This window comes from Maylandia zebra, linkage group LG11 (assembly GCF_041146795.1).
Source record: "Maylandia zebra isolate NMK-2024a linkage group LG11, Mzebra_GT3a, whole genome shotgun sequence".
Classification (NCBI taxonomy): Eukaryota; Metazoa; Chordata; class Actinopteri; order Cichliformes; family Cichlidae; genus Maylandia; species Maylandia zebra.
Genome location: NC_135177.1, coordinates 9376362 through 9403860, shown reverse-complemented (window position 1 = coordinate 9403860; position 27499 = coordinate 9376362). Strand labels below are relative to the sequence as shown.

Genomic DNA, 27499 nt, shown 5'->3' with positions numbered 1-27499 from the left:
ACCTTGAGAGCCTTTTGTTTTGTCAGACATTATGTGTCTGTCACAGATTTTTCAGTGTTGGGTCCTTAACAATCAGCTATACACGATATAAAACACACACACACACGCACGCACGCACGCACGCACGCACGCACGCACGCACACACACACACACACACACACACACACACACACACACACACACACACACACACACACACACACACACACACACACACAGGATACTTTCTTAGGTTCCCCTTGCTAGTACTACGTTTTACTCCCACTTGCCTGTAGAACTGTCTTAATTTCAACAAGATGCTGGAAACGTTCCTCATAGATTTGGGGCTATATTGACATATTGACATGATCAAAATGTTCTCCCACATTTGGTCTGTTTAATTGAGATGGCCATATTCAAGAAACCAGTTTGAGATAATTTGAGCTTTGTGACAGGGGGCGTTAACCTACTGGAAGCAGGAGTGGTCTTCTGCTGCTGTAGCCCATCCGCCTCAAGGTTTCATGTCTTATGTGTGTGCAGATCAGCAGTTCTGAAATGCTTAGACCAGTCCATCTGGCACCAAGATTCATGCCATGCCCAAAGTCACTTAAATCATGTTTCTTATGCATTCTGATGCTCAGCTTGAACTTCAGCAGGTCATCTTGATTTTGTCTACATGCCTAAATGCACTGTTGTTGCCATGTGATTAGCCATACCTAGCAGAGCCCTGAGTGACTGTATATTCCTTTGCTAGACAAAGGAAGGTGAAAAAGAAGGTATATTTAGATAGAATAATAGTAATAAACAGAATGTATGTGTGCGTGTGTGTGTGTGTGTGTGTACCATAGAGGGGCTGGTAGACGATCTTGTAACCCTCAACAGGAGACCGAGGTGGATCCCACGAGACCCTGAGGCGATTGAACCACTCCTCTGACACACGCAGATTTTCAGGAGGCAAGAGCGGCACTGCCAAAAACAAAGCAAAACCAGAACATAGAAGAGCTTCTAAGAACTGCAGCTGATATTACTAACACATGCTAAAACTTTAACATAAGAACTAATTCACCTAAGTCATCAGTTATAAAGACAATCAACCCAAGGACTTCTAAATAAAAATGATAAAATTAATGTTTAATTATATAAATCTGAAGCTCAGCGCTTATATTCAGCTTGATAGAACAATTGCTGTCCACTGGGACAGTTTTTCATGCTTTCAGCACTTGAGAGTCTTTGAATTTACAAGAGACGCTTTTAGGTGTTACAGGTCTAATATCCAGCCTTGACAGGGCTGAGTGTGAGTTGTGCACTTCCACATTAGAGAAATAACACATTACTTCAGGAACTGATTTAGGGAATAATATTCATCACTGAAAAAAACACACAAAATCATCTCTTACTGTACACCAGGCTCTGATGCATAATTCTTCAAGCTAAGTAGATTTTTATTTGCATTACAATGACTTATAGTGCTCTCATCTAAAAAGAAGACATGTTTTGTCTGACATTTCAATTCTCTGTGCGATGAGGAGACAGCCACTGCTGGCTCACAAGAGGTAATCTAGAGAATAGTTGAGAAAATCAATTAGACCTGAGCAAAATAATTTAATCGTCTCATTAATGAAAGGCGCTGCAGCAATTATGAGTGGCCTTCATTAAGACAATTAGGAATGCATCAGTATTTGTCGTGGCTTTGATTTATAATCTCCTTCAAGAACGTAAATGAACATGAAATTAATGCAATGCAAATGAAAGCCCTGCTCACAGCGATGAAATTCATTGTCATTAACTTCCAGTATTCTCCTAAACCGGGAGCTGCATCTTTGTGTTGTGAAAAGGGAGAAACGCAGCATTATGGTCAATACAGTAAGCCAGGGATGTGTGTGTGTGTGTGTGTGTGCGCTTTGCATTTTGTGTGTTTGTTAGCCTTACATGTGGAACCCATGGCAGATGCACCAAGGCCATCTTGTCCATCGCTGTACACCGGAGTGACTGTCACTTTGTAGCTGGTGTCTGATTGTAAAGGCTCGAGCACTGCTCTCCTCTCACCTCCAGAAACTGACATCTACGATTGCAAACACACACGTGAATGCACACATTCTGGGAACATTTGAATGGGCCACAGGCGCACACACACACACACACACACACACACACACACACACACACACACACACACACACACACACACACACACACACACACACACACACATATATATATATATATAGCACACTGGGTATAGAAACAGCATCTTTGCTCTGCTGGGTTAAAGGGACATTTGGAGGAAGTTTAAGAAGTCTTTTCAATTCAGCTCAGTCAATAAAGTCAGTTGATGGCAAAAGTGGGGCAGGGAATAGCTGAGAAAAACCCCATTACTGCCCCGTCTTCATTTATAACTGTTGAAATATTTCCCTGGATGTTTGCTTGCATCCTAAAAGTACCACTTGGTTTAAATTAGCTCCTTTTTTATCCAACAGCCCGCACCTCCACCCCCTGTACTCTGAGTATTTCTTCTGCGGCAACAAGCTAATCATGATGAGACTGATAGTTTACAGTATACTTAAAACTTGATAGAGATACACTAAGAATGAGATTCACTGGCTGGCAAAACAATCTCGATAAGTTACACCAAGTGGATTTTATTAAAGGTGCTTTCAGCTACACTGTAGCACACATATTGTTCATCCGCAGCTGTCCTGAAACTGTAGGAGGTCAAAGTTTTCATTACGCAGGGCACTCATGCTCTCAGTCATGTTGGCTTGAGCACTAAAAGTTGAGCATTACGAATTGCTCCTCTAAAAGTGCTTAGAATGATGAAAATTACAGTCATTTGCAGCTCCATAACAACCGTGACTACTGAGATTATGCAACGCAGTTTAAAAGCACACTTTGACTGCTCTGGCATCTAACTGAGGATATCTGTAACTAAACTGTAAGTCATTTGAGCTTGAAAAACTACGTGGCACTGACACAACCAAGTTATTTCAATCTTTCAATAATGAAACTTATGTGCAAGTTCAGTAAGGAAGATTATTCAGTATTCACTCTTCTGCCTGCATTCCTGGGTGTTTGGGCTGCTAGTCTAGTCTTCATATTACTTCATTGTCGGGTCTCCACTGCTTCATCTCTGCCACCACCAGGATTTAGGCCCTGGGTAGGTCCTGTCCTACTTTGTATCACTTTTGGACTATGCTCTGCTAATGTAGCTTCCTCGGAGTCTAATTGCTGAAAATTTTATTACTATGAATTAAGTTCAGTTCTTTCAAATTTTCTCTCCTCATTGAAAACTGTCAGGACTAAAAACTGACTAACTCCTGTTAACTGATATTATAAATAGCAATAGGTGTGAACTGCATCATCCATGTACAGTTGTGAATGTCTTGTATTACCTGGTCTTCATCTTTTCTGGACCCTATTGGATTACAGTTATTCTTTACAATTTACTGTTTGTGTTTATCTCATTTTTGCACGTCCTGCCTTCTTGGTCTTCAACTTCTACACCAAGACGTGACATGAGTGTTGAGACAAGGCTATTCAGACCCAAAGGATGGGGAGGAGCTGTCCACTGTGACTTGGGTGCTGAAACACTGTGTCCAAGTGGAGGTGCAGACACACGCGTGCATTTTCAGGTACATAAACAAACAAACAGAGTTTTCTCTCTTTCTCCTTTCATCTGTCTTTCATACACGTCCGCAACAAAACATGCCGAAACTTTGGAAAAGACGTGTGACCTGCAACGGCCCTTGGCCATCAGCCGGCAGACAGGTTTAAGCTTCCTCGCATTTTGTGCAGCTTTTGTTTCTCTTCCCACCTCCCTTTGTTTCTTTTGCTCTTTTCTCTGCTGCCCTCCATCCCCACTCGCAGTGAGGTAAATGGCTGCTGAAAAGATAATGGAATGTCTGCCGGCCTGGCCTGGACTCTCCATCTTCTACGGCTCTGACACCACATTGGGAAATTAAAAGAGGGGAGGGGGAGTGAAGGGAGGCTGGAGGATAGAGAAGAGAAACAGAGAGATAGAGGGACAGAAGAAGAATAAGGGAAAGGCTGACTACTCGTGTGTGTGTGTGTGTGTGTGTGTGTGTGTGTGTGTGTGTGTGTGTGTGTGTGCATCAGCGATCAGGGTCAGTACATGGCACTGAGCTCAAGGGCTCTTAGAAGAGATAGAGGGATCAAGAACGAGGGGCTAAGTGGCCCGGGACTAAAAGTGTAATCAGTTTTCTGACTGTAGCAGATGACCCAACGCTGACCGCTGTAGGGCCATCCAGTTGGATGGAGGTGGGAAACAACAATAATCTTCCTCCAAAAACAACTTCAGTGTTGTCTATTCCACATAATCAGCATTCACAATTCACCAGGGAGGCAGTTTGTGATGGAGGGCAGCTTTAGAAGCTGCAAACATGTAACCCGGATCTAAAACACCTCTTGAGAGGGAAAAAAAATAATTAAAATCTGGGAACTAACATAAACCCTTAAACCTCCAACTCACAGAGTCCTTGTGATCTCCGCTGAGGCTTGTGTAGGCGACCCTGTAGCTCTCCACGTTGGGGTCTTCCAGCTCCCACGAAGCCTCTAAGCTCTGGGTGGTCTCGTCACTCAGCTGAAGGTTTCTCACAGCCTGACGTGCCGCTGAGACACCACATCACAGATTCGCTGTTACTGTACCAAATTACTCTAGATATTATTTCTCAAAAAATTAGGCTTGGCTCAAACTTTATTTTCTTCACACTGTAAAAATATCAGGGGGAAAAAGCCAGCGTGAAAGTTTCAGTTTCAGCTCGACACACTGTGATTTGGGGTGCTAAAGAAAAGTATTCTCACAAGCACTCACAAAATGCTTTTGTTTAGCTTATATGATGCATCCTTAAAGCACTAACTATGATTTTTTTTCTTCTTTCTTAAACAAAGGCAACCTGCTGGTGTTTAGTCGGCTGCTTTGAACTGTGTTTTTTAGAGGGCCACTTGGATTTTTAAACAAAGCAGATGTGCTGTGTGAAACTTTCTAGGACAGTGGGCAAAAACTTAAGTAAAGGAGACATGTTGCTTTTGTAAGCTTTTGAAGCCACAAGACTCAATTAGCTGTAGTCTGCTTCTAAAACAACAAAAACCCATTCCAGATGGCCTCCAGTCTCTGGATGAAGCCAACTTGGTAAACACACTTATATAAATTCAAACTTCTAGGAGAGACTCTTATCAGCATTTCAACTTTCTCTTTAAAATGAACAGTTTCAACATTTCTTTTTCTAATTACTCGGTAATTTTGCTTTTGCTTCTTGAAAATAAATAAGCAACAATGGCCAAAAATCTGCTACAAGGACTAAGAGAACTACGTTTTCACTTTGGCAACATAGGCCTGCACTGGCAGCTAGTGGAGCCTTTCGCATTAAAATGGAAATTGCCTTCCTTGACAGATGCCTTGGCTTGAGCCATGATTAAAATTTGGCCAGTCTCTTTGCAGGGATAGTTTTTCAGAAAAAGTACCAAGTGAAATTAGCCTTCTGTCCACTGGACACATGCTAGCAAAAAAATTAAAGCAACTGCTTTTAAGTTTCATGGCACAGTTGTACCTAAGACTAGCTGACCTGGTTTTTGCTGACATTTTGAAGCTTTACAGAAAGCCAGCTCAGACGCTTCTTACCTGTGGTTTTGGTAGAAGTTGTTGTTGTCTGTGTGGGCACTGGGGAAATACAAAGAGGACAAATCAGATAATTGGATTCAAACTCTGCTCAACAACTCTTTGTGTCGATAAGTAAGCCAATTAGACAGGAATACGTAACAAATCACTGATGGTAAAATTGATTTTCTTCTCCTGAGATAAGCTGAGACAAACAAATCAATGCAAATGTGTTCATGCAGTGCTTTGCTTTGACTCAGAAATGCTCATTTTCTTATCCTAAATGCACATGTGATTGCACTGATCTGTTATAATAAGCAGACAGCAGTGCTCTATCAGGAGGAATTACATCTCAAGGAAAGCCGTGAGCCTTACTATTGTCAAGTTTAATATTGATTAGATAAAGCAAAAACTCACAGCTCTGTGAGTTAAACAACCTCGTCACACTTACATGTGGTTTGAGTGACAAAGACTGTGTCGCTCTCAGACTTGTCTTTGAATATGGCCGTCAGCATAACTTCATACTCAGTGGAGGGACTGAGGCCGGTCAGTGTGTATCTGTTATCACTTCCACTCAAGACCACCTACAGGAAAGAAACAAACCTCATATTAGATCTGATTTCCAACAGCGCGGTCTCTCCAAACTTTAGAGACGTGATGGCTGATAGTTTCCAAAAATGTCAGATTTGTTGTTCTATAACTTTGTTCAGACAAAACAAAAAATATAGACAGTACTTTCAGCAGTATTGTTACTGAAGCAATTACAGTTAAGTGATAAACTCACTTAAAAACTTTAAGTGATTTGTGTTTTTATTTGCTGCTATATTTGCCAGAACAAGTTGAATCTGAAGAATTTTGTAAGTTCAAATATTGCAAAACAGCAAGAATGTTATCAAACAGTCTGATGATGTTATTAATACTCTAATGAAAAACTCCAGGCTGTCAAATTCCAAGGTCGTGACTGAGTTTTAGGAGAGAAAGCCGCTGAAAACCTAAAATAATAAGTCATCTCATAATTTCTGCAGGTAGAGGGAGAAACAGCAGGAAATGGTAGTGCAGGTGGTAATGAAGCAGGTATGCATGGAGATTACATGTAGTATTTTCATTGTTATGTTGAACAAAACAAAAATAACATGAGCATAAGTCTTACTGGATTACATGTTTCCTATGATATAACTATCACAGGTGTGTGTGGTTTCCTACGAACACAAAATGCTTCCAGTTGGACTTGCTGCATCTGCACTAGTCCAAAGAACCACTACAAATTGTTTTATACAGGAAAAAATCAGACCCCAAGGTACACACAAAGAGGTCAACAAGAGTACAGCACACTTCTACCGAGAGAAACCCTGAAATTAGTATTTGCTCCAGATGGCTCAATAACCAGATTATGCGGAGGTATTTGTTTCTTTGCAAAACCCTCCGAGGTACAGTTGCATGCAGATTTTACCAACGGGGGCAATTTGTGCTTTCCCTGAAGCAAGTGTATTGTTTATGAGTCATTGTCTCCCTTTCCTTTTTACATCTTCTTCCATTTAATGTAAAATTTTCTGTTTTATTTTATTGTTTCCTGAGACTCATGCAGATACGTTTTTGAAAAAAGAAAAGACAACTTAAAAAGAAAGATATCAAATTATCATAAAGTTTTTGTATGGATAACATTTCACTCTGTGCTGTATGCATTATGTCTAATCCCCTCTCAGATGTAACAATACCGAGAAAATCGATGAAGGATGTAAATGTGTGTGTGTGTGTGTGCCAGCACACGGAGTATGTGGGTGAGAAACAGAGAAAAGCTGCATGTATCCCTTTCTCTAGTCTGGCGGTATTACCAGCCCACCTCTCCAGCTCCCCAGAGTGTTATTTTCAGCTTCGATGACTCTCAGCAAAACACACAAACACACACACAGACACACACTCTAAGGGCTCTATCGCTGCCTTGCAGCTGTCTCTAAACCCCAGATCATAGTAATAAAACACCCTAGCCATTAATTTCTAGATTTATTCAGCCTTTATTTATACTCAACCAAGCCAGAGGTTTTACCAGCTACCGGTAGTGTAGTTAAGCTTCTGTGTAAGTCTATAGGAGACAGACTGCTCTTTATCCATGCGCATGGAGTGGAGCTACTGCTTCCTCTTAAAAAGAGATAATGACTGGACTCCAGGCTAAATGAAATCCATGCAGATTATTTTCTTCAGATGCTTAATAATATGTTTTGTTTGCATAATAACACTGCAAGCTTAACCTTGTGATTCTATGCTGTTGGATGCTTGACTCTTACTGATCTAAAACACATGCAGTACTGTGCAAAAGTCTGAAGCCAGCCTTTATTTCTTTATATTTTGCTACCAAGAAGCCAAACTTTCTTATACATTTTTAAAGATTCCCAAAGAGCTATTAGTACAAAACCTGGGATAAAATATCTTGGGATGGCGTGCAGTCCCAAGATATTTAGGAAACTGAAAAAGTGGCAAAAGAAGAAGTGGTAGGCTGCTGAAGAGTATTTGAAAGTCCTGCATTTAACAAATAGGAGAAAATTCATCTGACACAGGACCTGAGAGATGCCTCTGCCACTTCAGCTGACCTGAAGGGCCAGAACTGGGATAAAGAACTGGGATGAAAATGAGAAGCAACAGGTCTGAAATCTTTTGTTCATATTGTCATCAACATGTCAAGGTCAGGAGAGACGTACGTGTATCTGCAACTACAAACAAGTGGAGACTGTGTAATGCTTTGGGAGCTGAATTTTAGCCAGTGATGCAATTATGAGCGCAGAAAAGTACAGTCAGACTTTGATTCACCAGCCAAAGCCATCTGGAAACACTGATTGGCAAACACTTCATTTTTCCACATGACAATGATCCCAAACGCAGACCCAGAGCAGTAAAAATATACTTGATAGCTCTTCATAATAATATCATACTTTTAAGCATTAGTAAGGTATTAGTAAAGTTTTAGCAAGTGTTTAATTCATATTTTATTTATCATCATTCCTCCTTAGTATACTGCTGTGCATGGTGTAGCATGCACTGCTAGTAACTAATAATAATCATAGTAATAATAATATATCTGTATTTACAAATGGCAATGCGGCATAAATAATGAATTAAACGCTTACTAATACCTTAATAATTATTTGTGTGACATTATTGTAAAATGCTACTGTATACTTATACAGAAAAGCCGACAGTGGAGTCTTATCTGTCATGGATTGGTCTCCCCAGAGCCTGGACGTCAACATTACTAAAGTATTTTCCTAACAAAATATAGAAAAAGGAGGATGGCTCAAGACTTTTGCACAGTGCTGTACCTTCTGTATTTTAGTGGAACTAACCTCTTTTGTGTTGCCACCATCGAATGGTGTCCAGGAGAGTCTGTAGAGAATAATGTCACTGGCTGAGTGATCCCAGCTGACCTTAAAGCTGTCCGTGCGGACCTCACTGGAGTGTAGATTCAGAGGACCAGGAACTGGAGCTGAAAGACAGAAAAGCTGAGACTCTTTTTCCCCTCCTTTTTTCTCATGTGTTAATATTCACATAAATTCAATAATATTTTCAATTCTGCCCCGATTACACTGTAAGTTTATGAAACTTTTTTGCTGGCCCAATTTATAACATAACTGTCAGTTCAGCAAAATGTTCTCGGAAAAGCACCGTCGCACCGTTTTGGTGTGAACCTACCGCTTCCCACTCAAACAGCTGAAACGTGCCATTGCATTTTCGTTAGTTCATAAAGCCCCCTTTCTGAAAACTGGTCCATTAAACAAACTTTGCCAGGAGATAAATAAAAAATGCAAACAGTCCTTTTAAAGTGGATAGTTTAATAGTTGCTTGCCAGACGCATTTCTTTGAGCTGACTCAGCGCTGGAGCCCAACTGCTTGTTGCAAAGGGATATTCCAACAAATCAATATCTGTTAGCGTGACGGAATAGTCAGGGACAGTGAAATGACCTTTTAATGTGACTGGGCTATTATGCTGAGGTGTAAATGTGATGGGCAGGTTGCCAAAATAGCAAAAGGACCACTGAGGGTAATAAAATTCACCACTGTTTGGCACTATAAGAGAAATGGTTTGCCTTTTAATGATATTGATAGAACTATTTTCTGGAGATTGAGGCTAAATTGTCCTCAACAGAGATGTTGGGAAACAAGAATACAGAAAACAAAAATTTGTTCTCCACTGGTGACGGCGACTCGCAAAAGTCAAAAGCCAGTTTCTTACTGGTGGTGAACGCATCGGTGAGCGGTTCTGATTCGCCCTCGTTGTACAGGGCAAAAATTGCCACTGAGTACTCCGTCAAAGACGTCAGCTCACCGAGGTCATAAGAACTCACTGAACCAACCTCCACCTGCAGGAAACACAGAGAAACATCATGTAGCCACAGACAAACCCACTGCTATGCCTCTTAAACAGAGAACAAGATAAACACTACTAACTTGAAAGACAGCAAAGTCTACTAAGACTCAATGTAGGGATATTTTTCAAGTCTTCATCTATGATATTCATAACACAGAACATTTCCAGAAGACTAAGCTTTATCAGTATCGTAAACTGCAGTATCTGTAAATTTTCCATTCATATGATTATTGTTAGGCTTTTAGCCCTTTATTATTCGACTATTCATCCCTTTCTCATTTCTTTTTTTCTAATTTCTTATTTAATCTTGGCACTCAGAAACAAAATTCCCAAAACATGAAAGAAAAAAAAAAAACGGTCACACGTCACCTCGTCTGTGACTAGTCCGTCTGTCTTGTCCCACATGATGCGGTAACCATTAACTCCACCAGGTGCGGGGTCCCAGCTGATGTGGGCCGAGTTGTGGGTAATGTCAGAAAACTGGAGGTTGCTGGGAGGACTCAGTGGTACTGGAGGGGGAGAGACAGAAAGCTCAGGCTGATCAGGCGTTAAACCCTGGCTGTGAAAAAAAAGGAAGCCCATGCCAAAGACTGAGTCTAACTTTGGAGCAAAAATGAGCATGTGTTCAGCCTTGTATAAAAGTAGTTTTGGTATTTTTTGGACATATTAACTGCTTGTGGTGTGATTTCTTTTTACCTCACCCATTTAAATTAATATTAAGTATAAAGCTGTTGGTGATGGGTGGGTGCTGCTAGCTGCTTGTTAGGCTTCATGTGAACTAATCAGGTTCCACCTTTAAGCAACCGGCATGAGTAACGGGCAGAACAATTACATTCTCTTCCACTAGAGGGCAATACAACTACCATCTAGTAGTAGTTGTACTGCCACTAGCAGTTGGGTTGCCAACTGCCAGTAAAAACAGAAGAAGGCAAAGACGAAATTACGTAATAGTCATGCCGTGAGTGAGACGACACAGCCAGATAGTAGTCGATAAATATTTGAAAAGCAAAAGTAGTCAATCTGACCCGGGTCATGGAGAAGGCCCTAGCATGAGTAGTGGTCAGAAGAAAGAAAAAATGGTATACTGGTGACAAACCGAGCCAATTCCACTATTCCTGGTGCACGAGGAAAAATTATAAATATGCTTTTTGTGCTGTGTGATTTTTCTAATGTGAAATATGTGCCGTGGCTCCAAATGGTTGGAAAACAATGAAGTAGTCTGCGTACACGGAGTGGACATGGTATGGACGTCTGTTCACAATGATTAAGTGACTAAATTAGACATCAGTCAAAGACACTTGGATTTAATTTCTTTATTACAATAAATAGGCAAATTTTTCTTATTTTGTAAGAGACAATCAGAGCAGACTATTATCATATGTGGAAAGAAGGTCAGCTGTCTACAGTTATTGCCGCATAACAACTATGAGCTTTGACCTTGGAGAAAACATCACTGTTTCAGCCATTTTTACCAGCTTCATGAGAACCAGTCTGAGTTTTTGAGATTAAGGACACTTTTTATGAAGAACACATATGATCCAGTTTTCTCTTTTACAATGTTTGAATGTCTGACTATTGGGTTATTTGAATTTTTATTAATTTTAATAAAAAAGGCTAAGAATTAAAAACTGTTTGGGTGTGCATTACTCACATGTGGTTTCCTGGTTTGTAACAGGTTCACTGGCCTCCTCGCCGAACATGGCATAAACAGTGACGGTGTATTCGGTGTGAGGGATCAACCCATCCAGCTCCAGCTCCGTCACTGCATCTGACACCCTTATCTAGGGACAAAAAGAAACTTCAGGATTTAAAACAAAACTTTGGCTGTCATGTTAGCAAATTCCAGGTTTACAACTTTCAACTAAATAAACAATTCATCCTCCCCTTATTTTATTATTTTTTGTTACTACCTCTTTCTCATCCAAGTCATCTGTCAGAGGTGCATAAAGCAGCATGTAGCCAGAGACTCCATCCGCACTGTTCCATTTTATTTTCATGGTGTTGTGACTCACATCAAACAGCTGGAGGCCGGTGACTGTGGGAAGAGCCACTACATGCATACACACACAGCATACACACACATCGCGACACAGCAAACAACTAAATAACATGGCAAATTTCAATAAAGGAGGAATCACATGAATGTATTTTTGTAATAACTATAAACATCAGGGTATACTGCTTAAGGTGGATTTGACCTTTAAGCATAAAATTCTTTATTGCTGTATTAGTTACTGCTGTGCAAAGTATTGAGCCAACCATATATTTTTAATATATATTAATATATTTATCCAAGCTTTCCAGCTTTCTTCTTTAAGACATCTTCAAGTTCTCTCCAGGCTTCTCGAAGGACATTCAAAGCTCTTCTTTCCATCTGTCAGAGGTATTTAAATGATGTTGTATGTCCCTCTGACAGATTATTATTATCTGACGAGATGTTCAAATACTGCTTCAACAATGTTGACGTCTGGGCTCTGGGAAGGCCAATCCATGACAGATAGTACTCCACTGTGGAGTATATATAAGAATACAGTAGCATTTTACAATAATGTCACACTATTAAGCTTTATTAATATTATTAGTAAGATATTAGCAAGTACTTAATTCATCATTCATATTGGAATGATGATATGATATATAAATGATGAATTAAGAACTTGCTAAAGCTTTACTAATACCTTAATAATGTGATATTATTATGAAGTCCTTACAAGCATATTTTTTTACTGCTTTGGCAGTGTGTTTGGGATCATTGTCATGTGGGAAAATGAAGCCTTTGCCAATCAGTCTGTCCAGATTGTATTTCATGGTGAACAAAAATCTGACTGTGGATTTCTGCATTAATAATTGTATCAGTTTTGACAAGATCTCCAACATCGCTGAAATGCAGTGAAAAAGCAACCGAAATGCATCTCTAAGGTCCTGTGCTGGACATTTTCCTTTTTCGTACTCACATGAACTTCAGATACTGTTAATCTGCTTTACTTTCTTTCTATAGTTTTAGATAGAAAGATAGAAAAACTTTGAAAGACCTATAGAGAGCCTGGAGAATTATTCTTCAAGACTGAACCCTTTTTAAAAAATGATAGGAAAACTCCTTGGAAGCAGAATATAAAGAAATAGCTCAAGACTTTTGCACAGCACTGTAAGTGCATTTTCAATATGTCTGGCTTCTGCAGCTGTAACTTTTTAAGCCATTGTTATTAAATTGTGTTCTGAGTGTGGAGCCTTATAAGCACACTTATGTGTGTTTGCAAGAATAAACTTACGCGTTGTTTCTGATCCTCTCAGAGCTGCACTCGCCTTGTTTGCATACACAGCAAACACCGCCAGTTGGTACTCAGTGAGGGAGCTAAGATGCTGTAACACCACTGAAGACTCACTCCCGACCACTACAGCCTGCAGGGGTGCAGGAGGGTCAGTCAGGGAAGTAAGAGAATATGAAAGATGGAAAAGAAGGTGTGAAGAGTTGGAGGGGATAGAATGGCATGAAAAATGGTAATTGAGGCAATAAATAGGGAGACATAAAAATGAAAAACAGAAGTGAGGAAAGCGAGATAAAACCAGGAAAGAAAGGAGAGATTGGAAGAGAATGGGAAAGGAAGAAGGAAACAATCGATTTATTGAATGGGATAAAGCACAAACGCTTAAAACTTGAAGAATATTTTTCTTTTTCATTGTGAACTAAAAGGATGACAGTTGTGATAAAGATTAGGCCCACGGTGAGCCAGCTGGAAAGGTCTCTTTACATGAGGCTCCAGAACATCTGGTCTCTGTAAACCCAGCTAAGTGAGAGATTTAATGGCTTCTGTGGTCAAATGTTCTGGAAAAATCAAGCAGGTGCCTGGTTCCAGCAACAGTATCATTTCTAGTGAGCCGTCATAACCTGCAAAGATATTCTGGGGAGAAGTGAATAGAGAGATGAAAGTGAGAGGTATGGATGGGCGATAGCACTGACGCCTCGAGGAAAAACTGATCTCAAACTATAAACCTGCCCGATCCTTGATAACTCCCCCTGGTGTCATAAATATTATGGAAAAGTACATTTTGCCCACCTCACACTCCTACTGACTGTAGGATTTTTTAGCTGCTGCTTATCCTTCAGCACATCTGTATCCAAAGCTGAACAGAGTGAGAGAGTCATGTCCATGGAATAAAATGGATATTTCTTGATTTTATGTTGTGATAAATATATCACGACATAAAATATGTTGACTTCCTCAGCTCTGGCTGGTTTGATGTGTGGTTTTCAGCAAATAATACACTATTTACCTCCTGTGGATCTCCTGGGTCTCTTCCCTGAGTGGGATAATAAACAACTCTGTATTTCTCTACATTTCCGGGGGCATGGCTCCATGAAACCCGAAAGCTTTGGGCCGTGATGTCTGATGTCACTAGGTTAAGTGGCATTCCCGTTGTCTCTGGTATATGTTCTGAAAGACAAAAATGACAGGCCAACAGGCTGCCTCAGATTGGATATAACTTTGAAGTGCAAATCCCATTAAGTCAGATCAAATGAACATTTGATCTGACTTAATAGTGTCCTGTTAAACAGTTCCTATAGGCCATCGAACTTTTTTTTTTTTTTTACATACACAAGGTTTGAGTCATAGTAAACAAATTTACTTTGTAACTAGACTTTAACTCTGACTTTTTATCATTTGGTCATTTATTGATATACAACTAGTCAAAGTGAGGATACTATTTGTTTAACAACTCTTTTCCTTTATGCTTTACTCCTCATGACACAGAGTTCCTACTAGTATTCTTGTTTGCATGTTAGTAAGGTTTCTTCAGTTTTCCAATTTGCTCTTACTCTGCTTGATGTCTTTGTCCTGCTGCTCCACCTGTTTGCACACTGTTTTTGTTAGCCCCCCTACAATAGAGCTCATGATGTTAAAGTCAGCCACATTGTAGACGTGATTGCTCTCCGGTTGTGAGGCGATGGAGCGCAGCTCATTCTCGTCAGCATTCTTTACACCTGGAAAAATACATGAGTACTCACATGAGTACAGTATCCACATGAATACACAAAAAAGAATGGCAAGTCCTGTCAAAAGCATGACAAACCAACTGATGCCAATTCAACGCTAAATCTATAAAAAGGTTGCCCAATAATTAGAAGCCTTGATGGGAAATGTGCAAAAATATGAAAAAGTGAGTCTTGCATCTGGACAAATAATGAGGCTTAAGTATGCCTCAATGTTGCATTGGATTATAAAATTAGAAAAAAACAAGGAAACATTTAACTGGGAGATTTGTCAGGGGAAACGCTAGAGTCTCTCTTGTCCTTTCTCTATAGCGATGATGAAATGAACCAAAAATTTCAGATTCAGCAACTTTTAGTTCAAATCTTGAGTAATTTGTCATAACTGTGCCTTTTCTCCCTGTTTCCCTTCCTTAGTAATGACTTCTTGACAGCCACCATTTCAAAGTGACCATTAATGATGAGGTTACAGTGAACACTAGATGGATCTGTTGAAGGGCTGTCTTTTTTTTGTTTTTTTTTTAGCCCTGCCACTTCTTTTTAAAATGCGCAAGTACAAGAACAGGATTGCAACTGAATGAAAAAGCACCCAATGTCCAAAGAAAAAAACTTTAATGGACCAGAAAGCCTGGAGACCTACTGCTCATAAACACAAAAAGAAAAACAAACCTGGCTACTTGGAATCACAATATAACGATATATGGGGTGAATCAATACTTTTACTGCTCTAAGTACCAATTATTTTGTTGTGTTTTTGAGTAGCGGCAGCATGCATTTTAATATAACAAATGCACCTTAGTAACCAAGCTAGCTAGCTAACCAGCCTTAGCTAACAACACCTTTCTGCCACATATTTTCATGTAAATCATGTCCAGAATGAAAAATAAAAACAAAAAAGTTGACACTAGCTAGAATGTTAAGCTCCAGCCTTAAAAACAGTAGTCCAAAAACTAAGGTCTGCCACTGTGGAGATAAGTTAAAAATATGATCTGTAGTTTATCTCACCGATAGCAAACAGTTCAACACCAGCATTTCTCAGTTCCTCTGCTGGTGGTATAACATCATCTTGGGACTTTCCATCGGTGATCAGGATCCCAATCTTGGGTATTCCAGGCCTTGCACCAGATTCAGGCTTGAAACAGTTCTCAAAGATAAAAGTCAGTGCAAGACCTGTGAAAAAAAAGAGTAGAGAGTAAAAAGGATAGTAAGTGAAGAAGGATTAATCAGGTAGCTGTAAGGTGGCATACTTGATGACACAGTAATATAAATTTTATACATATATATATATATATATATATATATATATATGTGTGTGTGTGTGTGTGTGTGTGTGTGTGCGTGTGCGTGTGTGTATTCAAAAATATTCAGCAAAGATAAGTAAAAATAGCAATAGAATAACAGTAGTGTGTGAAAGTAGCGATCATAACAGGACTTTTAAAAAGACAATTGGGAAGAGAATGGCAAGGAAGAACTTTTTAATCTACTATTGTAAAACAAAAGTCAAAATCACAGAGGGTCAGTACCTGTGAGGGTGTTTCCTCCTTTGTAGGGCAGGTTCCTGACAGCATCAACGACTGCATCTTTAGTTGAGAAAGCATTTAAATGCCACTCAATCCTGGGATCGCCACTGTACTGTGCGAGACCTGATAAATGAACAACATGACACAATTACACACAGCTTGTCATTTCCTAGTAATATTCACTCAAACTTGAACTAATTCGATAGACGAAAACAACTTAATTCATGGCTAAAACAGCCATATTGGTCCCATGGTGAACCCATCTGTTCAAGAAGGAAAGAAGCCAGGACCCACCTATCCTTGTTTTATCAATGCCAACATCAAAGGCATTGACCAGGTTTTCCAAGAACATACGGACCAGCCTGAAGTTTAGTCGGCCAATACTCCAGGAGCCGTCCACCAGGATCACAATATCCGCAATAGCCTCAGTGTGACACACAAACTGGTCAACTGAAAACAAGGAGGAAGGGAGAAAGACTAGTAATTAAAGAAAACGATAATACCACTAAATCCACATTATTTTTATTTTCAATGTGCAATGTGTGTCCAATGTTTTTTATGTTGCATTCTGACCCTACCATCTGCATGTCACTTGAGGCTCATCAGACCAGGGAACATTTTTCAGTCTTCTATTGTCCAGATTTGGTTAACTTGTGTTAATCTTGGCCTCAGTTTCTTGTTCTTAGCTGACAGATCTGGTACGCAGAGTGGCCTTCAGACTCTGCGTACCAGCCCATTTTCTTCAAGGTTCAACATGTTGTGCAGTTAGAGATGCTCTTCTGCATCTCTAAATGCACATCATGTTTGTTGTAATGAGAGGTTATTTGCTGTTGGCTTCCTATCAGCTCAAAGGAGTCTGGCCATTCTCATCTGACTTCTGACATCAGCAAGGCATTTTTGTTGAGAGAACTCCCACTCAGTGGATATTTTCTCTTATTCAGACCATTCTCTGTAAAACCTAGAGGGGGTTTTGTGGGAAAATCCCAGCAGATCAGCAGTTTCTGAAATACGCAGACCAACAAGTCTGGCACCAGCAACCACGCAATGTTCAAAAGTCATTTATATCACCTTCATCCCCATTCTGATGCTCAATTTGAACATCAGACGATCATCTATACCATCTCAAACATACAGTTAAACAGCTGTACCTAACAAAGTAACAAATGAATGTAAATTGCTCCCTCGCACATCCATCAGTGTGGTAGGAAAAGCACTTAAGCGCAAATGAAGACTGGGGCATGTAGAGTAAAAGCGCTTCCAGTGGTTTAAAAGACTGAAACAGCAGCATTATAAAAGTAGCAGCCCATTTCCATCACTTCAGACTTACATAAACTTACTGGAGACCTACCACAAGTGTTTCTTTCCAAACAAATCCTTACAATACAGGGACTTCATAAGAGTGGCATTTTTTTAACAGTATGACTGCAATATAAGCACAGCACAGAAATCAGTTCATTCATTGTAATTTATAACAGCTCATCCACCTTTCTTTGGTATCCTGAAAAGAAATATATCTACTTAAATTTGTAACATAAACCACTTTCCTGTCTACAGGAAAGTAATCGCTATTAATCTACGACATGCTCATAATGTCGGACCTTTGTGTCTCATTGAAGAAAAATCCATAAAGCAAAGAGCTGACAGTAGGAAATGTGGATTTATTTGTGTTTTGACTAAAAATTCAGCTCCTGCCAACTTTAACAAAGCCATTTGGAACTAAGCACAACAGCGTCTTTGGTTTAACATGTTAATTATCACAGGCGTGTGCTAAATTGCTTGAAAATAAAGAACAAATATAAAACATGCTGGGATGTATTTATTCAAACAGTGGCAGTGATGCATAAATGCTATAAACACAGCAAAACATGCTTCGTAACATTTACATTTACCTCACCATCTGTGCTTTCCATGTTATCGATTCAAGCCAACACTTTCTCAAGATAAAAATTAATAAATAAGCTACATCGTCTAACGATACACAGGTATTCTATTTCAAGAAGCAATTTTTCAGACGGAGCCTTCTGTCTGCTGTCTGTGTGCGTCTGACTGTTTGAACCATCCATCTGCTACAGGCGGCCGACAAACGAGAGAAGGGAAAACAACAAGGTCGGGAGATAGCTGATGACAATCTGTGGCTTGCAAATGCAGAACATTGAAAAAGGTGCCCGTGAAATGCACAAAGGTTATTGTTTTGACAAGGGAAAAAGAGTGTGATTTTATATCAGAGTTGAATAATACCCCTTGTTTTAAGGAGAGGAAAAAAAGAAGGCTTTGTTCGGGACTTTCGGCAAAATGGCAAAAGGTTGTAAGGCCAAAGATCATATCGATATCTTTGTGGAGGTTACTCTATTACAAAACAAACAAACGTGGCCTTTAAAGAGACTCTAGCGTTAAAGGTTTTATAGGAACAACCATAAATAAGCACCAAAACAGGACATATAGATCAAATCAATCGAGCAGCTACTCTTTGACATAAAATTATAGATATTCATTTTTTATTATCTATAGTAACTAAATAGAATGGCAAGGAAAAGGTTAATGGTTAAGAAAGAAAGAAACCAAGGGTGGGGGTGTGGGGGTGTGGGGGGGGGGGGGGGGGGGGGTTGTTAAATGTGAAAAGCCAGCAGGAGGTGGTAAACAGAGGATTAGAGGGTCAGTAATTACAGCTAAGTACAGCTCGCTGGTCATTCCTGCGTCTATTGTCAGGGTGGTGAGAACGTTAATTAGGACCCATCGGACCCAGCAATCAAGGGTGCTGCGTCCTTCACATTACTCCTGCTGACATCTGTCAGCACTCTGTTGAGTTGACCATAATGTTTATTTAATTGTTGGGGCAGGTTATTTTGTCACCATTTAGGTTACTTAATATCATACATTTATTTAAATTTTCACATAACCAATTTTTTATTTCGATTTTATTTGAACCACAGTCGGCCTACACTGAACTATGAGCTAGATGCCAAAGCTGCCTTTCACTTCCTAGCGCAAGCAACAGTAATCGAATACTGACAGACACTAAGGGAAATTATGCATCTCACTTATTCACTGGTTAGGACTGCTACTAATTTCACATTAACCATGTAGGGCGGCACGGTGGCACGGTGGTGTTAGCACTCACAGCAAGAAGGTCCTGAGTTCAATTCCACCATCAGGCCCAGGCTCTCACCGTGTTCGTGTGGGTTCTCTCCGGGTCCTCCGGCTTCCCCCCACATTTCAAAGACATGCAGTTAGTGTATATACACAACACTATTTATTACATATGACTTTTTTTTTTTTTAAACCAGCTTGTATATGCATGTTTGCACTGAGTAGGAGATGCTCTGTATCTCATTGTACAACTGTATAGTGACAATAAATGCATTCTATTCTATTCTATTTAGGTAACTGGTGACTCTAAACTGCGCATAGGTGCGCTCAAATGGCTTTTAATAGTTTTTTTTGGCAGAAATAGCCCTGTAGATAAATTTGATCCCATGTGTAGTCTTTCCCCACAAGCTGCAAAACTGTGACATCACAAAAATGTGATAGTCTCTGTGGCAACATTGATTACGATGGTGGAGGAATATCACCAACACAGCATTATCAGATTGAGAGGCTCATGGACATGATAACGTAGTTCTCCTAGCAAAAAAAAGCACTCCTAGTATGTTTCTACTGTAGCTGTATTATAATCTCAATATGCTCTCTGATAGTCACCAGTAGGCTAGTCAGAGGTTCTCCTTCTTATAAGCCCCATCTGTCTTTTTTCTCCTCTTTTGCCCTACCTCTTTCTTCCCTTTTTTCTTCTCATCTAACGCCTCTGCTGTGGGTCAAAGTGTGTACGGGGGGAACAGAGTGAAAGCAAAGAAGAGAACCAAAGTTGGAATGAAGGTAAAAAGCCAAAGTGCTGTATCTGAGGGCAGCGAAAGGTCACAGATGTATTGACACTTTCTGTGGAGCCAAGTCTTTCTTTTGTCCAAGTTTATGTTTACTCACTTCACTGCCTCTCTCCACTTCACTGCTAAGCTCATTCCACCTGCCTGACTAATGGGCGACACTCCTGCCATGACATACAAAGTGTTATGACAGAGTATAATTTTCATATAGGTAAGCATTTCTGTCTACAGAAGTACTGCATTGTTACTGTGTTTTATAAAAGACAATTGAGTTTAGATTTTTATATTTCATGTGTACAGTACTGTGTAAGAACTATACAGCCTCTGTTGCCTTAGCTATTGTATTTCCATGTGTTTGGTCATTTTTCTGTAATTCACTCTGCCTATTTCCCATTTTCTCAACTAGAAATTAGTCCTGGATCGAGACTTTTATACAGCACTGTAAAGTAAAAGTAATTTTCTCATAGGCCAAAAATAATGCAATTCTATCATGGGAACAAGCCACCCGATGTTCAAGGCTCAAATTTACATTTTAACATTTTAACGTTAAAAGGCTTACCTTTTAGTGGTGGTACAATAGAGCTCAGAAAAAAGAATAGTGTGATGGTGAACCAAAATACATATGGAAACCTGAAACTAAAGCAGCTGTTATGTTCAGTCATCATGTTTTATTAGACGCTTACTGCTGATTTCAATTCTTTATGTAGTTTTTCTACATAAATACTGTACGTGGTGGTGATGATTTTACATTTTTATAGGTTAGACTGAAAAAAACCCCACAAGACCATTTTTCCCCGTGTCACACCACTACTTTACAGTCTAAACCTTGTTTGCTTGGAAGCACATGGTTAGTAAAGGTGCTGAATGAAACTATTTACATACAGACACACACGTGGACATAATCCCAAGCATAACTGGCATGCATGAGCGTGATTAGACTGCCCACCTGTGTCTATGGGAAAGACGAGACCATGTTTTACAATTCAAAGCCCACAGAGTCTGCAGAGCTGTGGGGAAAAGTATGTGGCTCCCAGACAATTGGATTAACTTGTGTGGGAGTAGAGTAATGGGTATTAGAAATGTGCACTGTAACAATGGAAGCCACTGTTGGCTATAAAGTCAGGGAGCAGCATCAGAGACTAAACAGGACTGAGGGTTGTGAGACAAGCAGTTAGTGGGAACACTTGTTACACTACATAGCCACTCAAAAATGCTCATGGAGGCTTAAAAACACAGTCACTGTTGGATACATGCTTTCTTCAAAGAGAGATAAACTAAAGCAAAGCAGCTTTAGTTTACACTCAAACGTATGCATGCAGAGAGTAATAAATGTGCAGCAGAGTAACAGATAAATTGAGAGACTCCTATCAACACATCTAAACACACACGCATGTAGTTTAGAAAACTTTTCCACCCTCGTCGTCTCTGTTCTCTTTGTCTGTCTCTGTTCTCATTAACAGTCATTCTTCCCAGCCGGCCTTGATTTATTGCTGACCTCTATTTAGCCAGGGATCAGACAGAGTGTGCTGTCATTTCAATCTCTCTCTAGTTAAGTTTTATTTCCCCCGTCACTGTGATTGTGTTTCAGTGTCTGGAATTAACATTGAGGACAGTGACAGGCATGCAGATGGATGGAGAGTAGCAGCAGAGAGAGTCCCCACATCAGTGAGAACCCTTCCTTTATTATCCTAGACTGATTCCTTAGTGAACAAACTCTTACAAGTGCACTTCACCTCTAAGATGAGGCTAATTCACTGCACAAATAATTTGACACTTACTCCCAAACAGCTTAACTCAAGTTGATTTTTAATTTTTTTTGCTATAATACTCAAAGTATTAGCTTCACTGAAACAATGTTATCCGTGGGGTGAATTACTTATTTTATGTAAGGTGTTTTCTCAATATATAGTTTCAGGATGAATAGTAATAAGATCAATTTCTCCACCCAGCAGATTACCATAAAGAACCAAAATGTTTCATATAGGCAATTTCCTCTAAGTTGTAGCATAAAAGGCCACTTAATCTCAACATTGTCTGGTCCTTTCCGCCCCCTCTGATCATGTGTAGGTGTGTTTGTTGAGTGCTCTACCAAACGGGAGAGAAAGTGTGGATCGCATTTAAAGAGACAACCACAGTGAAGCACCAGTTAGGTGAACTGGCCTTGCTAGCCAGTTTTATATATCATAATTTAGCACAGACCTCTTTAGCATATGTGCTACAAAGAGACATAGACAAATTTATTAAAGTGACTGAATGCTTACTTTCTAGAAAATAATAACTGGCTAAATTTAGAGGAAGTGTCCAACTAGCCATTGATACGTGTGGTGTTGTATTTCCATTAAATTACAGTAAGAACAGTAACAGGCAAATTCCAAGATACATTACAATGTTGAAAGTATTCACTCACCCTTTCAAATCTTTGAATTCAGGAGTTCCAATCATTGTCACAGGTGCGTAAAATAAAGTACCTCGGCATGAAGACTACTACAAAAAAAATGGGTCACCCTCAGGAGCTCAGTTAAAACCAGCGTGGGGCCATGATAGGATGCCACCTGTTCAGATGCAACATGTCCAATTGTGAAATTTCTTCACTACTAAATATTTCCACAGTCAGCTGTTAGTGGTATTATAACAAATGGGAAGTGATTGGGAATGAGAGCAACACGGCCACAAAGGGGTAGGTCACGCAAAATCACAGAGGTCAGCAGATACTGAGGCGCATAGTGCACAGAGGTCGCCAGTTTTCTCTGGAGTCAGTCACTATACACCTCCAAACATCATGTGGCCCCAAGTACAGTGAGGAGAGAGCTTCATAGCATGGGTTTCCATGGCCGAGCAGCTGCATCCAAAACTAACCTCACCAAGTGCAATGCAAAGCGTCAGATGCAGAGGTGTAAAGTTCGCCACCACTGCTCTGGAGCCGTGTTCTCTGGAGTGATGAGTCATGCTTCTGTGTCTGGAAATCTGACAGACAAGTCTGAGTTTGGCGGCTACCAGGACAACAGTATTTGTCTGACTGCGCTGTGCCAAGTGTAAAGTTTGGAGGAAGGGGAATTGTGGTGTGGGGTTGTTTTTCAGGATTTGGACTCAGCCCCTTAGATAAGCAACTCTTAATGTTTCAACTAGTGCTGTCAGCGTTAATCTCGTTAAAATGACGTTAAAAGGATAAACCGAATTAACGCGGCAAATCTCAGTTTGGGAGTTAACGTGGGAGGGCTGCACGGCGTCAACGTGTTAGCACTATGTAGCCCCACGCACGGAGCGATCCACTTTAACTCGTTAACGGAGATTTGCTGCGTTAATGCGGTTATGGCGTTAACGTCATTTTAACGAGATTAACGCTGACAGCACTAGTTTCAACATACCAAGACATTTTAGAGCATTTCAGCTCCTACCTTTGTGGGAACAATTTCGGGATGCACAAAGCAAGGTCCATAAAGGTAAGGATGAGCAAGTCTAGTGTGGAAGAACTAGACTGGCCTACACAGAGTCCTCCTGACCTCAACCTGACAGAACAGCTTTGAGATGAATTAGAGCTAGGCTCATCCAACATCAGTGTCTGACCTCTAAAACACTGTAAACCCAGATTTTGATTCAACTTAAAAATAATGAGTTCTTATCACTTAAATATGTCTAATTTGTGAACATTACTTGTTACTTTTGATTAAACTGAGCTTTTTCATGTCCTTTTTTATTGTAATTGTGTTTTTAAGTCCAATCAATAATAGCTTCTACTGAAACAAGTGCATATTACTTAAACATCTGTAATTTCTTTACATTAATTATAAATTCTAAGTAAGTTCTACTTTTTATTAGCCTATTTTATTGTAATTATGTGTTTGAGTTCAAACAACTTAATATAATCAAAAATCTAGTTCATACCAGTTTTGACAGAGTGGCTTTGAGGAGCTCTGGACCTTGTGAAACAGAGCAGACATGGAACCGAACACACATGAACAATTAGCTGCACTGAAGCGAGCAAGTTGTCCAGCCCACGTTTTGTGCCTTCGGTGAATGACCAGAGTTTAGTCACAAAACAAAAACAAGCACAAAACCTACACTGGTTGCTTCTCCACTGATAGGTGAAGTAACAAACCTAATTACTGATAAGTTAGTGTATTTTATCGATAAGTTATAAGGTAGTTAACCAGCTAACATCGCCCAACACTTCCTTAGCTAATGTTAGCTATAAATTCACTGAGAATGTTAGCTAGCTAATTTATAGCCACAAGTTCTTTGTTTTTAAATTGATTTCACCAAAGGGGCTCTGTTGTACTCATCAAAATTATATTACAGAGAAATATTGCAGTCTGGGTTGATGCATAAAAAGATAACACTATGGTTAACTCATCTGAACATGAACATGTTTTGTTTTTACATGTTTTAGGTGTTTCTGGAGTTCAGCACAGTGGTTGTTAAGAGCCTGAGACTGGAGTTCTACGAGGCCCTTGACCATCACAGTCCCAGACTAATGGAGATCTTTAAGTCAAAGAGGGGTCTCACAGACAGATGTTACCTGACCTTATGCAACAAACAAATGTTAGTTCATTTTCAAATCTTTACGTAATAGAAATCAGTTGGCTACTTGATTGAACTTGAACGATCACATCCTGTCTTATCCTGTCTTCCTTCTCTCACCCTAACTGGTCGCAGCAGATGGCAGAACCAGGCCCCTCACTGAGCCTGGTTCTGCCAGAGGTTTCTTTCTGTTAAAAGGGAGTTTTTCCTTCCCCCTGTCGCCAAAGTGCTTTTTCATAGGGGGTCATATGATTGTTGGGTTTTTCTCTGTATGTATTATTATAGGGTCTAACTTTCAATATAAAGCGCCTTGAGGTGACTGTTGTTGTGACACTGGGTATGTTAACAGGTTAACAGGGGTTCCAGTACTTAAATGGTTGTGCTTTTTATTATGTTTGCGATCATATTGTTCAGGGTGACATATTGACTCTATTCGAAATGTGTGATCTCCTCTCTCCTCCTTCATTCCACCAGACTTCGGATGTGACGGAGGTCAGATGCCTTGTCCTCAAGGGGCTTCCTGTCATTTTCGGCAATGATCCATCTGCCTTCTTCAAGTTCTTGTAAGGAACTGATTTTTCTTTACCTCCTCTTATCCCCCATTCCCTAGTTCCACCTGTTTACTACCTCTCCACTTTTCCCTTGACCTCCCTTCCCCTCTCTCCACCTCCCCTTCTCTCTCTCTACCATACATATTATTTAAAGGTTTGCATATGTTAATAGTTACTTTTTTATTGTTATTATTGTCATTGACTATCCCAAGTGATTTTCTGTGGCAGTGGTTGGACACTGGACAGGGCAGGCACATCAGCTTTGTACATATAGAGCCTGTTTATAGCACTGTGTTGTCATGTTGACGTGATGATCCTGTGTTCCTTTTTTCACAACACTGATGATGAGGAACATTTGTACAATGATGTGCCAGTGGAGATCCTCTTCCATGAACAAGAAAAATTTCTCCACACATGCAGTCCCTTCATCGCAATGCATCCTCAGTGGGAATCATCTTAGGGGGCAAGGTTGTGATGGATGTTGAGAACCTGCCCCAGGCCATGCACATTGTCTTCGGCCTTACCTATGCATTGCATCTCAACTACCCAAAGTTTTTTTTACAAAAAGTACTTCTGAACTCAAACTTCAAACACTCAAGAATCAGCAGAAAGGTGGAGGGGAAGTATGGGCTCTCCATGTAGTATTTTGTTTGGATTTTTGTTCACCCTCCAGTTCTCTCCCTGTATTCTTTATTTTTTGCCGTTCCACAGACAAATTTGTCATTTGTTGATGTTAAGATACCAATGTCCTGCAGGGCTGAGTTTCTCATGTTAGTTTATTCACCATATTTCAACAGACACAGTTCAGTATTGTAAAGAATACATTTTCTATTACTTTTGTTGCTGAAACAAAGACATCACCAATAGTAAATTGTTGCATGTATTTCTTTTACTGGCTCTATTGATTGAAAGATATATTTTGATTTTCAAGAACTGTAAAAGTTAAGTTTGATCAGTGAGAATATACAATTTAGTTCGGTTGGTAATGGAGTAATGCTTACTTAATAAGCTGAGTTAAACATGGTAACTAAGTATCTTCAGTTACTGTATTAGTACATTCAAATCTTCCATTCCTTTAGGGGCTCAAGTACATTGAACGTAGTCCAGTGCATTTGTTCAACTAATGCTTCATTACTTAAAAAGTATAAGGCAACAAGTTACCTTGATTTTTTAAAAGTAGATTCAACTTATCCAGGTTTACAGTGAATGTGCTTCTGGAAGAAGAAGAATCCCATAAACACTCCTAAACCTTGTGGAAAACCTTCCCAGAAGAGCTGAAGCTGTTATAACTGCAAAGGGTGGGCCGACATTGTATTAAACCCAATGGATTAAGAACAGGATGTCACTCAAATTCATATGTTTGTGAAGGCAGACGAGCAAATATTTCTGGCAATATAAAATAGTAACTTTGCATTTGTAGATATTTGTGTTTTTGACCATCCTAACTTTGTAAACAATGTTTGAAATAACCATGAACCCCAGTCACGACTCGCACTATTCAGCGTGTTTGTGATGTTTTTTATTTGCAATAAGTTTCATTTCGGCACAGTTGTTTCGTCCACAACCAGAAAGCCTCCCAGGTGACTCCACTAAAAAAAAGGGGTGAGAGCATGATTACAGGATGAGAAGCTGCTGCCCTGCCAGCCTCCCTGGCACTGCCCCTCGAGCCTGCTGCACCACCATAGCTGGACTGGCCATCGGGCATACCGGACATTTGCCCAGTGGGCCGCTGGAGATTTTTTGTTTTTATGGGCCGATCGATATTTTTTTTTTTTTTTTTTTTTGGAAGGGTTTAAATAATGAAAGGTGTTGGATTGGCCAATTGGTCATGATCCACTCTGGGCTGGACCAATTACAGCCGAGGAGGTCGGATGCACCCTCCCCCTTGTTTAGCAATCTTATAGACAACTAAAGAAAATGAAGAACAAAAAAAGAAAAGGAGGTGCAGAAAAAATTAGGGCCAAAAAGAAACAAGCCCTTCAGGCAGACGCTGCCAAATGTGTAAAAATAACTGAATTGTTTGGCGGTAGCTATGGCATAGCTTCCACAGATTTAGCAACATCAGCAAGTGGTGGAGGCCAGCAGGTGGATAAGGGAAAG

At 39.9% G+C, this 27499-nt stretch overlaps 1 protein-coding gene across 4 annotated transcripts in view; it reads right to left on the bottom strand.

Moving 5' to 3' along the window:
* Nucleotides 1-27499, bottom strand: part of LOC101465895 (collagen alpha-1(XIV) chain) — a 175181-nt gene that overhangs the window by 113408 nt on the left and 34274 nt on the right. For all 4 annotated transcript variants that reach the window (XM_076889756.1, XM_076889754.1, XM_076889753.1 and 1 more), the window contains 16 exons: nucleotides 16750-16905; nucleotides 16459-16578; nucleotides 15941-16105; nucleotides 14765-14929; nucleotides 14221-14381; nucleotides 13218-13347; nucleotides 11859-11998; nucleotides 11600-11729; nucleotides 10318-10457; nucleotides 9814-9940; nucleotides 8927-9066; nucleotides 6043-6175; nucleotides 5616-5654; nucleotides 4467-4606; nucleotides 1910-2042; nucleotides 824-946 (listed from right to left, as the gene is read on the bottom strand). In XM_076889756.1, the coding sequence (XP_076745871.1) occupies nucleotides 824-946; nucleotides 1910-2042; nucleotides 4467-4606; nucleotides 5616-5654; nucleotides 6043-6175; nucleotides 8927-9066; nucleotides 9814-9940; nucleotides 10318-10457; nucleotides 11600-11729; nucleotides 11859-11998; nucleotides 13218-13347; nucleotides 14221-14381; nucleotides 14765-14929; nucleotides 15941-16105; nucleotides 16459-16578; nucleotides 16750-16905 (2142 nt within the window). The remainder of the gene's footprint in view (nucleotides 1-823; nucleotides 947-1909; nucleotides 2043-4466; nucleotides 4607-5615; nucleotides 5655-6042; nucleotides 6176-8926; nucleotides 9067-9813; nucleotides 9941-10317; nucleotides 10458-11599; nucleotides 11730-11858; nucleotides 11999-13217; nucleotides 13348-14220; nucleotides 14382-14764; nucleotides 14930-15940; nucleotides 16106-16458; nucleotides 16579-16749; nucleotides 16906-27499) is intronic.